The sequence below is a fragment of the Seriola dumerili genome, unplaced genomic scaffold (assembly GCF_002260705.1).
Source record: "Seriola dumerili isolate Sdu_G_001 unplaced genomic scaffold, Sdu_1.0 BDQW01000567.1, whole genome shotgun sequence".
In the NCBI taxonomy this organism is placed as follows: Eukaryota; Metazoa; Chordata; class Actinopteri; order Carangiformes; family Carangidae; genus Seriola; species Seriola dumerili.
In genome coordinates this window covers 100691-118351 of record NW_019174822.1, presented here as the reverse complement: position 1 = coordinate 118351, position 17661 = coordinate 100691, and the positions used below count along the sequence as shown (strand labels likewise).

The window sequence follows — 17661 nt, the reverse complement described above, 5'->3', positions numbered from 1 at the left end:
AGTTAGAGTTATGGTTAACTTTAACTTTAGGTTTGTGGGGAAACCTAGAACTTAGTGTTAGTTCATGGTTAGTTAATTGTTAGTTAAGGGTTTGTTACGTGTTAGTTCAAGGTTAGTCAGGTGTTGTGAAGTGCCAGGTGAGAGCTCTACCTGCTGCTCAGCTGCCACCTGTAGTTCCACTAACTGTTTCTCGGACTCAGACATGATGACACACTGTTTCACCACAATAGGACCCAAGCTGTAAAAAAGTGGAATTCTCCTTTAGCTCAGAGGCAGGCGGTCGTCAGTGATGTGTCCAGTGGAGACAGACAGTCAGTGTTTTATTAATACAATGATTATTAATGAGTGAGTGTGAGTGGCAGCAGCTGATGCTCCTCAGTCAGGCGGCTCGGCGGCTCCTCTGATCTAAAAGCAGTTATCACAGTTTGGGACGGCAGCGTTTACTTCAAACCTTCATGTTAAAATATCTCCTTCACTTCAAACTCTCCCTCCGTCATTTTCACAACTCGCTCAATCACACAGACGTTTCAAAGTGAGGATTTTGGTAAATGACTATAATTAATCCTCCTGAGCGTCGGTTTGAGTCCCAGTGGTGCCGGGCTTGGGCTTTGATTGACAGCTCTATTTTTAAGTCTTCCTGTCGACAACAGGAAGCGGGGCGGGAGGGAAATGGGACCTGACGGCTGCTGATGTGATGATGGACAGTTTGTCCTCGTCTCCTACAGAGACCGAAGACACTGTCCACCCTGCTTCATCCTGCCGGGAAGCCTCTGAGCAAGGCACCCAGGTCTTCAGATAGGACTGCTGATCTGGTTTTCATCATCTGGGGTTTGTTCAAGTTTAGTCACAGACTGGAGGTCTTCACAGGTCCACTCCGTCCCACAGACCAAGACCTGATCCAGGACCTGAGCAGGGACAGGTCCAGATTATTTGGTCTTCTTGTACTCAGGACATTTCACACTCAGTCTCAGGTCCAAGGTGGATCAGGACTCAGGTCCATAGTGGATCAGGTCTGACTGTTGTTGGTCTGTTGTGGATTTGGTCCAATGATGTTCAGGTCTATTTACAGACAGGGTCTGGGTCATGGTCAGGTCTAGCTCAGCTCTCTCTGGATCAGGTCTTATTATCTTCAGTTTGTCTAGTGTTTTACTGACAGAACACTCAGGTTTCTTTCTTTACCCGACTCATTAATGTTGATTAATCAATAAAAGATTCTCGTCCTCATTTACAGTGATTCAATAAATATTTATGTTTGTTTCTTTATTTGTTTTCTCATGATGTTTCCTCTACACGACACATAAATGAAAAACTATTTAGTCATAACTTAAATGTTTGGACTATAAATTATATTATATCATATTATATTTGTTTTTATTTTGTTTTATTCAAAACGAAAAAAAACTCAAAATAACGGGAGAAGCTCCTGCGCATGCCCACTAAATCAGCTGTGGAGGAGGCGGGGCCTCAGTGACGCACCAGGAAGAGTTTCCCACGCGGGTCGGTTTGTTCGGTGAGTTTTAATTTGTCTCATTTTCTGTTTTTTCTCCACGAATTTATTGTGAAATCTATTTACCGACCGGAAACCGCTGCCATTACCATGAGGCTAGCGTTAGCTGCTAAGATACTACTGAATCTGAGCTACGAACACACACACACGTGTGTGTGTGTGTGTGTGTGCGTGCAGCTGGTGTTGTTACTGTGCGGTAACGTGAACATCATCGATGTGACTTCACTCACCTGTCTGATAAATTCACGGCTTCGCGCCTCGATCAGACACTGAACCTGCTGCACGTGACGCCAGACTCCGCTCAGAAACGTGTCGGTTTAACGTTTCCTCCCTGTCACACAGTGAAACACAGGTGATGGAAAACACTGTTGAACCCTGAACACATCAACACGTGTCGCTCTTGACTTCGGCACAAGAAGCAGCTTCTGTTACACTTCTAGGTTTGAACTTTTGGTGCCTCGTGTACATGTTGTTAAATACTGACGTGTACACGTGTAAAGGTGAGTCTGATCAAACGGCTGCAAACACGTCGTGAATCTCATGTTCTGTGACACTGAGCTGCTGAGGACGGTCACGTGATCTGTGTCACATGGTGCTGGCCAGTAACTGTTTGGTGTGAGTGAGAAATCACCACCTCATTTTAATAAACAGATTTACATAACTGCCCCTCTAACCTGACTGTGTGTTTGTGGCTCAGGTGTGTCGATGATGTCATCAGCAGATGACCAGCTGTGTCTAAACATCAGCAGCAGTTTGCCCTCATCTCCGTCTTCCAGGAGGAAACCTCTGAGCGCTCAGCAGAGATGGGTCAGAGTGAGTATCAGTCTGGAGCCGGACCCTCCAGACTCACCTGCACCTTGTCTGAAACATAGACCTGGTCCTGGTCCTGGTCCAGTACCGATGTGTCCTTCATCACTGTGACAGGCAGCAGATGTAACCCACCTAATAGAGCTCAGTGCTTCAAATGAACCAGAAGAAACTCTACGAATAAATATAAAGAAAATCTAAAATAAATCTGTCAAATCATCGAATGTTTTGGAGGAGACAGTCCGAAGGTGTTTACACATGAAAATTCTCTTCTGTTATTTTCCTAATCACACTGACAGTTGTTTATGTCTCGTGTGTTAAACAGTCTCTTTAAAAACAGCTGCTTTTATTGTGACGGGGTGAGATTGAGGATGTCCTGACCTGATCTCAGGCTGCGGTGGAAAAGTCAGAATGACCTCTTCTCTGACCTCGTCTCCTCGACCTCCATGGGAAACGTCCTGAGGTCAAAGACGTGAAGGGGAAAGAATGTGACTGAACTCACACTGAGATTTATTTAGACTGACTTCATTTCTAACACCTGGAGGATCAATCCTCCTTTAACCACAGAAACAACCAGGATGAAATGTTGAAATAAGAAAACATGAAAGACAAAGACAAACTGACAAAGTTGAGTCAGTAAAATAATAATTAAATAGAAATAATGAGCTGAGAATAAATGATATTCAGACAGAAGTTTATAGTTTCCTGATGTTTCTATTTGGTGCGACAACATTAATGTATAGACTATAGTATTTAGTTGTGATGATGATGGTGATGATGATGATGATGATGATGATGATGTAACTATAGATTCATCAGCTCGTTCTTCATGGCGACTCCTGACTGATTGAAAGAGAATGAATCTATATTTATGGATCTGAGCTTCAGTCCATCAGACAGAAACAGCTGCTCTGATGTTTCTACATGTATGTGGCTCTGCTGTGGTTTTAAATGTTGCTGCAGCAAGGCATTGTGGGACGGCATGTCTCCTTTCCTTTGGTAAAGGAAGCTCCAGTGTTTCCTAAAGGAGATGAGAGAGGAAGCAGTGAAGCTCCTCTCCTCATGAAGCTGCTCAGAGACTGAAGATCATTTCTCTGTCTGAATGTTTGTCAGACTCAGTCACAGCAGGATTTTCACAATAAGAGCTGAAACAGCAGCTGAGTGAACTCTTGGTGTTTGTGTGTGACGTCCAGAAGAAGCAGAGAGCAGAGAAAAGGAGGTGCAGCTCCTCAGAGGAGAAGAGGACGCTGCAGACTGACCGGGCAGAGCGGGAGCAGGAGGAGGGGCAGGTACAGACTGAAGCTCCTCCCCCTGCACATTCACAGGTAAACACGTGCACACACACAAACCAGGTGTGTCTCTTCTGTTCACACATGACGGAAACAGAGACCTGCAGTCTGGACCACAGTGACCAGGAAGTGACCACGTTGTATTATAACCATTAACTGTGTTGTGTGGCGTCTCCAGGCTCCGCCCCCTGAGCCAACAGAGGGCGGGGCACCACAGAAGAGGAAGAAGAAAAAGGAGAAGGAGGAGGCAGTGAAGGAGGCGGGGAGGAGCAGCATCAAGACCTCCTCTCTGTTCAAACACAACCCAGATATACCTGAGATCCACAGGTACCCAGCTCCTTCTCTGATTGGCTGCACAGATCCTCCTCTGCTTCTCATTGGTTTATATCAATCTGCTGATGTCACCGCCTCACTTTCTCACATATTTCTGATCAGTTTTATTGATTAGTCAGCAATGAACTTTAATGATCTCACTCCGCTCCTTCCTTCCTTCAGACCAGTTGTTGATCAGGTGAAAGAGAAGATTTTCACCAGTGACTCGTTTTCAGACCTGGACCTGCACCCACACCTGGTAACACACACACACACACACACGCACGCACGCACGCACGCACGCACGCACGCACGCACGCACGCACGCACGCACGCACGCACGCACGCACGCACACACACACACACACACACACACACACACACACACACACACACACACACTTCATGTGCCTGTGGCTGAAGTTATAAATACAGGTTGAGTTCAGGTCAGTGATCGTCTGGTTTCTCTCCTCAAGGTGGCGACACTCAACAAAGTCCTGAATGTTTCCACACTGACCAGGTCAGTACACACACACACACACACACACACACACACACACAGACTGCTGTGCTGATTTCTTTCAGTGGCACCAACATGAAAATGATTTTTGCTCAGTTTGTGACGGACCTGCACAACGCTGTGTGTGTGTGTGTGTGTGTGTGTGTGTGTGTGTGTGTGTGTGTTCAGTGTTCAGAAACAGACCATCCCTGCTCTCCTGTCAGGACGAGACGCCGTGGTTCGATCTCAGACAGGATCAGGTGTGAGACACACACACACACACACACACACACACACACCTGTGTTACCATGGTGACACAGTCTGTTTGTCTCTGCAGGGAAGACTCTGTCCTACGCCGTCCCTCTGGTCCAGAGTCTTCAGTCGGTCCAGCCGAAGGTCAGCAGGTCAGACGGTCCTTTGGCCGTCGTCCTCGTCCCCACCAGAGAGGTGCGGTCTGATCACACACCTGTCCTTACTCTCACCTGAGCCCAGTGTCCCCTCCCTCCTCTTACCTGTTACTGACTGTCCTCCTGTCCATCAGCTCGCCCTGCAGACCTTCCACACCTTCCAGAAGCTTCTGAAGGTAACGCTGATAACACTTCATCTGCTGACTGGGTCACACCTGGTCACACCTGGTCACACCTGGTCACACCTGGTCACACCTGGTCACACCTGGTCACACCTCTCTCTCTCTGCAGCCGTTTACCTGGATCGTCCCAGGTGTTCTGATGGGAGGAGAGAAGAGGAAATCAGAGAAGGCCAGGTACATCCTCCTCACCTCCTGCAGTCTTCTCCTCCTCTTTCTGTCCTAAATGCTACAAGTGGTTTCACTTCCACAGTGGTTTCTTGAGGAGGTTCCAGAACTACTGAAGGAGGGGCTGGGGTCTGGAGTTAGTTCCAGGAGTCCTTGAAGAGGTTCTCCTGGTAACTTGAGGAGGTTCCAGGAGTCCTTGAAGAGGTTCTCCTGGTACCTTGAGGAGGTTCCAGGAGTCCTGGAAGAGACAGCAAAGACAGAGGAGGAGCACCATGATGATTACAGGGTTCAGGAAGGAGATCAGAAGGTTGAACCAAAGTCTGATTGATCTCTGATGTTCCAGGTCCTTGAGTCGTCCTGTCCCTCTGTCCCTCTGTCCTCAGGCTCCGTAAAGGAATCAACATCCTGGTGTCCACCCCTGGACGTCTGGTAGATCATATCAAACACACCCTGAGCATCGCCTTCAGCGCCGTTCGCTGGCTGATCTTGGACGAGGCAGACAGGTAATGGTGTTGCTGTTGTTGTAATTGTGTTGTTGTTGTTGTTGTGTTGTTGTTATTGTGTTGTTGTTGTCGTTTTGTTGTTATTGTGTTGTTGTTGTTATTGTTGTCTTTGTGTTGTTATTGTGTTGTAACAGGATGTTGTTCTTTTCACGAGCGAACAGAGGACAGAGGTCAGAGAGAAGGAAGGGATCGAGGGACAGCAGGGTCGGAGAGCGACAGAAGGGTTCAGATGGACAGAGGACAGAGGGCAGAGGGTCAGATGGACAGAGGAGCAGTAGGGACATGAGGCCAGGACGAGCGGTGAGGGATTGGTCACGCAGGATCAGAGCAAGGAAGAAGGACAGAGGTAACAGGGTCATGAGGTACAGGGACAGAGGGATAAGGTCGAGCAGATGGGTCAGAGGACAGAGGGTCGAGACGTGAGCAGAGGTACATGAAGGGATCAGTAGAGAAGGAACGGACAGAGTGGTCAGAGGGACAGAGGACAGAGGGTTCAGAGGTCGAGAGGGACAGGAGGTGACAAGGGTTTCAGAGGGACATGAGGGCAAGGGACAGAGGGTTTCAGATGCACGAGGGACAAGAGGCAGTCAGAGAAGGAAGGGAACATGAGGGTCAGATGCGACACGGACGAGGTCGTAAGGACGAGGGCAAGAGGCAAGCAGAGGCGTGACAGATGGACAGGAGGGAGTGGCAGAGGGACAGAGGGTCGAGGGACGAAGGTAGGTCTGACAGAGACGGGACAGAGGGACTAGGACGACTCAAGGACCTGAAGCACATCAAGAGATCAATGAGCTTTGGTCAACTTCTGATCTCCTTCCTGAACCCTTGTATATCATCAGCGGTGTCCTCTCTGTCTTTTTGCTGTTCTTCCAGGACATACCTTGGAACGCTCCTCAAGGGTACCAGGTAGAATAACTCTTCAAGGACTCCTGAACTCTCTCAAGTTAGCCAGGAGAACCTCTTCAGAGGACTCCTGGAAACTCCTCAACTGGTACCAGGAGAACTCTTCCAGGATCCCTGGACCTTCAAGTTTACAGGAAACCTCTTCAAGGATCCTGGGAACTTCCTCCAAGTTACCAGGTAGAACACTCTTCAAGGCTCCTGGTAACGCGTTCTCTCGAAGTTACCAGGAAGAACCTCTTCTAAGGATCCTGAACTAACTCGCAGACCAGCTCCTCCTTCAGTTAGTTCTGGAACCCATCCTCAAGGAAACTACATCAGTGGAAGTGAAACCACTTGTAGACATTTAGGACAGAAAGAGGGAGAAGACTTGCAGGAGGTTGAGGAGATGATGTAGCCTGGCCTTACCTCTGATTTCCTCTTCTCTCCTCCATCAGAACACCTGAGGGAACGAGTCCAGGTGAAACGGCTGGCAGAGAGAGATAGGTTGTGGACAGATTTGACCAGTGTGACCAGTGACCAGTGTTTGGACCAGTCGTGACCAGGTGTGACCCACGTCAAGAATTGAAGTTTAATTCAGCGGTTACTTCAGAAAGCTCTGGAAGTGTGGAAGGTTTGCAGGGCGAGCTGATGGTACAGTTAGACAAGTAGTAACAGTAAGAGGAGGCGGGACAGGCTGGGCTCAGGTGAGAGTAAGGACAGTGTGTGACAGACCGCACTCTCTGTGGTGACGAGACGACGGCACAAAGGATCCTACTGACCTGCTGACCTTCGCATGTGACCGACTGAAGACCTCTGGACAGAGGGACGGCGTAGGACAGAGTCTTCCCTGCAGTAGACAAACAGACGTGATCAATGGATGAACACCAGGTGTGTGTGTGTGTGTGTGTGATTGTAGTGTGTTCTCTCACCTGCATCTGTCTTGAGATCGAACCACGGAGCGTCTCTCCTGACAGGAGGAGCAGGGATGGTCTGTTTACTGACACTAGACACACACACACAACACGACAGCACACACACTGACACACACACACAACAACTAATTACGTATAGTGCACCAACACACACACGACACACACACACACACACACACAACCACAGCGTTGTTGCAGTCCGTCCACACGTAACGGACAAATCAATCATTTTCTCTGTCTTGGTGCCACTGAAAGAACATCAAGACAAGCAGTCTGTGGTGTGGTGAATTGTGTGTGAGTGGTGTGTTGTGTGTGTGGTGTGTGTGTGTTGTGTTGTAGGATTTGTGTGTGTGTGCTTGTGTGTGTGGTGTGTGTGTAGTGTGTGTGGTTGTGTGTGTGTGTGTACTGAGCGTGGTCAGTGTGGAAACATTCAGGACTTGTTGTGTCCCACGATTGAGGAGAGAAACCAGGACGATCACGTGGAGCCTGAACCAACCTTATTTATAACTTCAGCGCCACAGGCACTGAAGTTTGTGTGTGTGTGTGTGTGTGTGTGTGTAGTGTGTGTGTGGTGGTGCTGAGCGTGCGTCGCTGTGCGGCGTAGGCGTGCGTGAGTGCTGCCGTGGCTGGCGTGCGTGCTAGGGTTGCGTGGCGTGCGTGCGTGGTCGTGGTGTGTGGTGTCCAGTGTGTTGCAGGCAGGGCTGAAAACGAGTTTCACTGGTGAAAATCTTCCTTTATCACCTGATCACAACTGGTCTGGAAGGAAGGAAGGGCGGAGTGAGGATCATTAAAGTTTAAATTGCGATCATTCAATAAAAACTGATCAGAAATTGGGAGAAGAAAGTGTAGGCGTGTGACATCGCGTAATTGATCTAATAAATGAGAAGCAGAGGAGATTGGTGCCGCCAATCAGAGAAGGAAGTGTGTAGCCTGTGATCTCAGGTATATACTGTGTAGTTTGAACAGAGAGGAGGTTTGGCTGCATGCTCTCCACCGCTCTCCTTGCACTGCGTCTCCTTCTCCTTTTTGCTTCTTCCTCTTCTCTGTGGTGTCCTCCGCCTTCTGTTGGCTCATGGGGCGAGCCATGAAACGCCACAGCAACACAGTAATGGTTCATGATACAGGTGTCACTTTCCTGTCATGATGGCATCCAACTTGAAGGTCTCTGTTATCCGTCATGTGTGAACAGAAGAGATCACACGACCTTGTATTGTGTGTGTGCACATGTGTTACCTGGTGAATGTGCAGGGGAGGAGCTTCCAGTCTGTACCTGCCTCACCTCCTGCTCCGCTCTGCCCGGTCATCTGCAGGTACTCTTCTCCTCTGAGAGCTGCAACCTCCTTTCTCTGCTCCTCTGTCTTCTGACGTACATCACATAACACCAAGAGTTCGACGTCAGCTGCTGTTTCACGACTTATTGTGAAAATCGCTTTCTGTGAATGAGTCTGAAAAATTCAAACAGAGAAATGATCTTCAGTCTCTGAGCAGATTCATGCAGTGAGAAGAGTTTCACTGCTTCTCCTCTTCTATTCCTTTAGAAACACATGAGTTTCCTTTACAAAGAGAAAGTAGACCTGCGTCCCACAATGCCTTGCTGCAGCACAAATTGTTAAAACCACAGCAGAAGCCACATAATGAGAAACATAGCAGTTGTCTGTCTGATGGACTGAAGCTTCAATCCATAAATACAGATTCATCTCTCTTCTATCAATCAGGAATCGCCATGAAGAACGAGCTGATGAGAATCTATAGTTACATCATACATCATCAATCATCATCAATCATCACAACTAAATACTATACTATACTTAATTAATGATTTCGCACCAATAGAAACACTATCCAGGAAACTTATAATACTTTCTGTCTGAATATCATTTATTCTCAGCCTCATTATTTTTGATTGTAATTATTATTTTACTCGACTCACTTTGTCATTTGTCTTTGTCTTTATAGTTTTCTTATTTTGAACAGTTTCATCCTGGTTTTCATGTGGTTAAAGGTAGATTGAGCTCCATGGCTTTTAGAATGAAAGTCAGTGTGAAATAATCTCAGTGTGAGTTCACGTTGACATTCTTTCCTTTCACGTCTGTTGACTCAGGCGTTTCCTCTGAGGTCAAGAGAGTACTGAGGTCAGAGACAGAGTCATTTCTGACTTTTCCACGCGAGCCCTGAGATCAGGTCAGGACATCTCAATCGTCACCTCCCCGTCACAATAAACCAGGCTGTTTTTTAAAGAGACTGTTTAATAAACGGACATAATACAACGTGTCAGTTGTGATTCTGGAAAATACAGAAGAGAATTTTCATGTGTAAAACCTTCGACTGGTCTTCCTCCAAACAACTTCGATGATTTAGACAGATTTATTTTAGATTTTCTTTATAATTTATTCGTTGAGTTTATTCTGGTTTCATTTGAAAGCACTGAGGCTTCTATTAGTTGGGTTCAGTGCTTGCCTGTCACAGGTGATGAAGGACACTCAAGGTAGTGGACTCGCTTAGGACATGGACCAGGTTCTATGTTTAGACAAGGTGCAAGGTGAGTCTTGGAGGGTCCGGCTCCAGATGATACTCACGTCTGACTCAGCTCTCTGCGAGCGGCTCAGGAGGTTTCCTCCTGGAAGACGGTAGATGAGGGCAAACTGCTGGTGATGTTTAGACACAGTGATGTCATGTGCTGATGTACATCATGGACACACCTGGCCAAACTGACAACAGTCTAGGTTAGAGTGGGCACGTTATCGTAATCTGTTTTATTAAAATTGAGGTGTGGGTGATGTTCGTCAACTCACATGCTTGTATCGAATAGCACAGTTGACTGGCCTAGCACATTGAAGCACAGATCACGTACCGTTCTCAGGAGCTTAGTGTCACGTACAGTGAGATTTCATGCATGACGTGTTTTGGCAAGCGTTTGATACAGACTCACCTCTTACAACGTGTACACGTCAGTAATTTAACAACATGTACACGAGGACACACAAAAGTTCAAAACCTAGAAGTGTAACAAAGCTGGTTCTTGTGTGCCGATAAGTCAAGAGAGCGACTACGTGTTATGTGTTCAGGGTTCAACAGTGTTTTTCATACCCAGTGTGGTCATTTGTTCAACTGTGTGAGCAGGAGGAACGTTTAAAACCGACACGGTTTTGCCAGCGAGGGTCTGCCGTCAGGTGAGCAGGTTCAGTAGTGATCGAGGCGCGAGCGTTTGCACATTTATCAGACAGGATGAGTGAAGTCACATCGACGATGTTAGTTACCGCACAGCAAGTCTACACCACACCACACAATGAACCAGTGCACGCACACACAACACACACATCACACGTGTGTGTGAGGTTCGAGCTCAGATTAGTAGTATCTTAGCAGCTAACGCTAGCCTCATGGTAATTGGCACGGTTCTCGGTCGAGTACACTACATTTCCACAATAAATTATCGTGAGAAAATAACAGAAATGAGACAAATTAAACTCACCGAACAACCGACGCCGCGTGGAAACTCTTCTGCGTGCGTCACTAGAGGCTCCCCGCCATCCTCCACAGCTAATTTAGTGGCATGCGCAGAAGCTCTCCTTTTTTGAGTTTTTTTTCTTTTGAATAAAACATAAATAGATATATATATATGTTATATGATTATAATTTAATTTATAGTCACAACATTTAATTGATGACTAAATGTTTTCATTTATGTGTGTGTAGAGGAACCATCATGAGAACAAATAAAGAACAAAACATAAATATTATGATCACTGTTAATGAAGGACGGAAATCATTTTATTGATTAATTCAACATTAATGAGTCGGGTAAAGAAAGGAAACTGAGTGTTCTGTGCAGAAACACTAGCAACAAACTGAAGATAATAAGAATCCTGATTCCAGAAGAGAAGCTGAGCTTAGACCTGACCTATAACCAGACCCTGTCTGTAGAGTAGACTGAACTCATGGAGATCCAAATCCACAACAGACCAACAACAAGTCAGAGACCTGATCCACTATGACCTGAGTTCCTGATACACCTTGACCTGAGACTGAGTGTGAAATCTGCTCCTGAGTACAGAAGACAAAATATATCTTTGACCTGTCTCCCTGCTTAGGTTCCTGGATCAGCGTCTTGGTCTGTGGGACGGAGTGGACTGTGAAGACCTGCCAGTCTGTGACTAAACTTGAACAAACCCAGATATGAGAAAACCAGATCAAGCAGCCTCTGAAGGACCTGTCGTGCCTGCTCAGAGGTTCCCGCAGGATGAAGCAGGGTGGACAGTGATCTTCGCAGGTACTCTGTAGGAGACGAGGAAAACTGTCCATCATCAATCAGCAGCCGTCAGTCCCATTTCCTCGCGCCCGCTTCTGTTGTCGACAGGAAGAACTTAAAATAGAGCTGTCAATACAAAGGACTCCAAGCCCGGGTACCATGGACTCAAACGACGCTCAGGGAGATTAATTATAGTCATTTTACCAAAAATAACTTGAAACGTCTGTGTGATTGTACGAGTTGTGAAAATAGGAAGAGAGTTTCAAGTGACAGGGAGATATTTTAAAGCAATGAAAGGTTTGAAGTAAACGTGCCGTCCAAACTGTGATAACTGTTCTAGAATCAGAGAGCCGCCGAGCCGCCTGAACTGAGAGCATCAGTTTGCTGACAACTCACACTCACTCATTAATAAATCATTAGTATTAATAAAACACTGACTGTCTGTCTCCACTGGACACATTCATGCACACCGCCTACCTTAGCTAAGGAGAATTACACTTATTACATGCTGGGTCCTATTCGTGGTGAAACAGTGTGTTTCTCATGTCTGATTTCGCAGAAAACAGTTAGTGGAACTCACAGGTGGCAAGCTGATGAGCAGGTAAGCTCTCACCTGGCACTTTCACAACACCTGACTAACCTTGAACTACACGGTAACAAACCTTGAAAACTAACAAATTAATAACTCATGAATAACACTAAGTTCGTAGTTCCACAAAATAAAGTTATAAGTAACCATAACCACTCTAAACGTTAAAGAGCTATCAGTAAGTTTGCTAATGCAATAGCACGTTAGCTGTTTATGCACAGAGTCTAAGAAGAATTTGATTCAGCATCAACTTAATTTCTGTTTTGCGGTGTTGGGTCTTGTGGTGGTATTTGGATCTTTGTGGTGTGTCTTTTGTGTTGTTTTGGGTCTTTGTATGTGAGGGTCTTGTTGTGTATGTCTTTGTGGTGGTGTGGGTTCTTTTGCTGTTTGGTCTTTGTGGTTGTCTTTGTGTGTTTGGGTTTTGTTGTTATGTCTTTGTTGTTGGCTTTTGTGTTTTGGTACTTTTGGTTGTCTTTGAGTGTTTGTTTGTATTTGTGTTCTGTGTGATAGTCTTTTTGTTGTTGTTCGCATCTGCAGGTGTGAATCGTTAATAATACACTAAATGTAAAACATAGTATGTTGTTCATAGTGAGACCATAGTTATAAATAGCTTTGTAGGGTGGGATGGAGAGAAACGGTTAAGCCTCACCCAATAAACACACCCAGATAAGGTGAAACAGGACAACAAGGACACGTAGCACAACAGAACATGTCGTTTTGAAATTCTCTTAAGTGAGCTCGACAAAACTGGGAGTTGGACTTTTCACATATTGACGCATGCTTTCAGTTCGTTAAACTGTTGAACAATGATGAAATGAAGGACCATGTTTGGACACTTGTGTTCTCTTTCACGACATCCGACTCTGAACTCACGTCTGTCTTAAATCATCTCTAAAAACATTTTGTTTATTCTCATGAGAGAAGAGGCTGAAAAGTCAGCTGAATGCGAGAGACGTGAGCAGCTTTGAAAGATGATGAGTTTTGCCTGAGGCGACAGTCCTCGCACACGCCGCACGTCACGCACGCAACGCACGCTCGCACGCACGCTCGCAGAGATTTGTGTACTCGGTCAGGAGATAACTGAGCTGCAGACTGACGCTGCAGGTTCTCTGTGTGTTTAATGTTAGGTGTCTGAAAGGTGGCGATGAACCTCCAAGGAATCATCAGCTCAACATCTTGCTGCCTCCTTTAATAGCCTTCATCGTATCAGACTGTAACCGATGTGCGGTGTCTGATGGAACAGAACACTCGCTTAGTAGAGCCAGCACTCTGACCTTTTGTTTTCGTGAGGAGTACGTATTGTGTATACAGTTGTGTGATATCTACAGCTGAGTGGTTTATCTAGGCGTACAGTCGTTTATCTACAGTGTTGTATCTATCAGGTCTGTATAGATATGAATATGTGGGCATGATACATGTGATCTCTTAAAATAATCAGTAATATTAAAATCTGTTTTTTAGGAAAATAAAACTTAATAAACTTATGTAGTGTATAAGAAAAAACGTGAACTCTCTATCTATTGAACAAACCTAGAAATCATCATATTAAAACATGATACTTTGCTCACACTCTCATTTATAGGAAGAGGACTCTTCTCTCTCTCTCTGGTCCTATCTGGTCGTCTCCACAACCTGAGTTCACTGCTGGTCACTGCTGAGTCCAGTTGAGTCCTCTGTAGGCAATATTCGAGTCTGCTTCATAGCAGCCTGTAGACAAAGAACAGAGGGTCACTCTCACACACTCACACTAGGATTCCGTCTGAATACTACGACTGATATACACACCACACACAACACCACAACACACACACCACAACCACACACTACACACACACACGTATGTTTTTATAATATTTCTGTAAAGTTAATCTATCGATTATTCTGATATTTGTTTTTAGTTTTCGCTGTGATGTCGTCTAAACACTTCAGTTCTGACACAGTGAGATTAAACTGTCGGCAATTAACAAGTAATATACATGGTGGAACATGGTGAAATATGTTGGACAGTATTTGGAACATGTGGAACATATGTGAACATGGTTGGACATATGACATCATTTTAGGGTCACTTTTTAGCTTCACATGACCTTCAGAAAGTGCATGGACTGAGATTAGATCAGATCAAGGTTCAGGTTCGGAGGTTCACTGTTCCCGGTATAAATGTGTGTGAGTACCTGCAGAATCAGCAGGTGTGTGTCCTTTACTGGTCCGAGAGTGTGTGGCACCAGCGTGTGTGTCGTGCCTTGATCCTTCTGAAATTCATTGTGAAGCTTAAATGACCCTAAAATGATGATCAATATGTTCCACCATGTCTCCACATATGTTCACAGTGTGTGTTGTTCCACAATGTACCTGTACTCAGACCGAGTGTAAATATGTGTGTGTGTGTGTGCCTGACAGTTATCTCCTGTGTCAGAACTGAAGTTTAGCGACATCACAGAAACTAAAAAGCAAATATAATAATCGATCAGAATGTGAACTTTACAGAAATATATAAAAAACATCAGTGTGTGTGTGAGGTGATGTGTGGTGTGTGTGTAGTGGGTGTGGTGTTGTGTTTGTGGTTGTGTGTCGTACGAGGTCTGTGTATCAGAATGCGTTTCATATTGATGCTGAAGGATCCCAACTATCTGTTGTTCGAGCTCTAGAGGCAGACTGAATATTGCCTGACAAGCAGGATCTACCTAGACTCATCCTGAGGCCCAGCGTGAACTCAGGTCTGTGGGAGACAGACAAGGACACAGAGAGTGAGAAGAGAGTCTCTTCATCTGATCTAAAATACATGTATTTAATGTGCTGGTTTGTTCACAATAAATAAAAGTTCAGTTTATCTTTGCAGAATTTTGGTTTTTATTCCTAAAAAAGCAGATTTTAATATTTACTGATATTTTAACTTGAGTCAAAGCCTCTGCCCCACCTTCATATACACACTGTAGATACACACATGTAAAACACATAAAATAGTAGATACACACACTGTATATAACACACTGTATACACAATACACTCCTCACTGAACACACAAAGGTCAGATGCTTGGCTGCTAGACTAACGAGAGGTTCTGTCATCAGACCACATCTTACAGTCTGACACGTGAACGGCACTTTAAGGAGCAGCAGATTGAGCTGATGATCTTGGAGGTTCCATCGCCACTCAGACCACACTTGAAACATTAAAACACACAGAAGGAGCTGCAGCGTCAGTTTGCAGCTACAGTTATCTCCTTGACCGAAAAAAACACAAAATCATCATGCGAAGCCGTCGCGTGGCGAGCGTCAGTGCGTCGCAGTGCGATGACGAGGTGCGGGACTGTCGCCTCAGGCAACATCATTTTAAAGCTGCTCAACGTCTCGAATTCAGCTGCTTTCAGCCTTTTCTCATGAAAAGACAAAATGTTTTCAGGAATGATTTTAAGACAGACGGAGTTCAAGAGAGATCGGATAGTGGAAAGATACAACAATGTATGTTCCAAACATGGTCCTTCATTTCAATCATTGTCAACAAGTTTCCGAGATGAGAGACAGCGTCACTTCTGACCAGCTCACAGCTTCCTGATTTCGACAGTCACCACTTTAAGAGGATTTTCATACGGTCACAATACAGTCCTCTGTCTGATGTCTACCATGTCTGTTGTTCTTGTCACATGTGTGCACCTCTGTGGTGTTCTGATGGGGGGACTCAGCCGTGTCTCCCCCACATCCGAAGGCCATGACCCTCACTGGGCTTCACCCATCTATGAGCGCGACAGACCACATGTGTCATTTAAGTGTGTTTTTAGCGTGACCAGGCGTCTAACCTGCACATGAGCCAGACCCAACAGCCACACAAAACCCGAACACCACAAAAGACCGCAAAACCCACACAGAAGACCCAAAACACACAAAGACCCAAACACACCACAAAGACGCCAAAAACACCACAAAGAACCCACACCACAAGACCCAAAACACAAAGACCAAAACACCACACAAAGACCAACACCACAAAACACCCAAAACCACACAAAGAACCCAAACCACACAAAGACCCAACACCGACCACAAAAGACCAACACGCCACACCAAAGAACCCAACACCAACACAAGACCAAACACACAAAGACCCAAACAGACACAAATCCCAACACACCACAAAAACGGAAATTAAGTTTGATTGCTGGAACTCAAATTTCTTGTAGATCTGCAATTAACAGTAATTGCTGATGTAGCCATTAGGCAACTTACTGATAGTCTCCTTTACATTAGTTAGAGTTATGGTAACTTTTCTTTAGGTTTTGTGCGGGAACTAGAACTTGTGTTAGATTCATGGTTAGTTTAATTTGTTAGTTAAGTTTGTTACGTGTAAGTCTTAAGGTTACGTCAGGGTGTGTGATAAAGTGCAGGCGAGAGCTCTACCTGTCTGCTGCAGCTTAGCCACCTGAGTTCATCTAAACTGTTTTCTCGGACTCAGACATGATGACACACAGTGTTACCACAAGAGGACCTATCTGGTAAAAAAGTGGGAATTCTCCTTTAGCGTGCAGAGGAGTAGAGCGGTCGTCAGTGATGTGGTCCAGTGGAGACAGACAGTCCATGTTTTAATTAAATACAATGATTATTAATGAATAAGTTGTGTGAGTTGCAGCAGCTGGATGCTCTTCAGTCAGGCCGGCTCGGACGTTCTCCTTGATCTAAAACAGTATATCACACTATTGGAAGCGAGCTCGTTTTATTCAAACTTCAATGTTAAAATATCTCCTTTCCACTCTAAACTGCTTCCCTTCCGTCATTTTCACAACTCGTCCAAATCCACAACGTTATTCGCAAAGTGCAGGATTTTTTGGTAAGATAGCTATAATAGATCCTCTGAGCGTACGTTTGGGTTCCAGTGGGCGGGTTGAGCTCTTATGACAGATCATTTTTAAATCTTGCCTTCGAACAACAGGAGCGCGTGGCGGGAGTGGAAAATGGACTGCACGGGACTGCTGAGTTGATTAGAATGGGACAGGTTTGTCCTTCTCCTTACAGAGACCGCAAGACACTGTTCACCCTGCTTTATCTGCGTGGAAAGCCTGTGAGCAAGGCACCCAGTCTTCAGATAGGACTGTGCATACAATTGGTCTTCTATTCATCGGTTTTGTTAGGTTTAGTTTCAAGATACTGTCATCAGGTCCACTTCGTTCTCCCACAACCCAAGACCTGTCCAGGACGTTGAGCAGGGACCAGTCCAGATTTTTGTCTCTTGTACTTCCAGTGACATTTCACACTCCACCAGTTCTCAGGATCCAAGGTGTCGATCCCCAGGACTCAGGTCCCATAGTGGGATCCAAGATACTGACCTGTTGTTGGTACTGTTGTG

At 45.5% G+C, this 17661-nt stretch overlaps 1 protein-coding gene across 1 annotated transcript in view; it reads left to right on the top strand.

The window, feature by feature from the left end:
- The first annotated feature begins 1490 nt into the window (after positions 1–1490).
- ddx31 (DEAD-box helicase 31) overlaps positions 1491–17661 on the top strand; it is a 29301-nt gene continuing 13130 nt past the window's right edge. Inside the window, exons 1-11 of the mRNA XM_022764747.1 lie at positions 1491–1510; positions 2205–2320; positions 3508–3639; positions 3782–3930; positions 4099–4174; positions 4392–4435; positions 4604–4674; positions 4753–4862; positions 4957–4998; positions 5114–5178; positions 5553–5672. Of these exons, the coding sequence (XP_022620468.1) occupies positions 2213–2320; positions 3508–3639; positions 3782–3930; positions 4099–4174; positions 4392–4435; positions 4604–4674; positions 4753–4862; positions 4957–4998; positions 5114–5178; positions 5553–5672 (917 nt within the window). The 5' untranslated portion in view covers positions 1491–1510; positions 2205–2212. The remainder of the gene's footprint in view (positions 1511–2204; positions 2321–3507; positions 3640–3781; positions 3931–4098; positions 4175–4391; positions 4436–4603; positions 4675–4752; positions 4863–4956; positions 4999–5113; positions 5179–5552; positions 5673–17661) is intronic.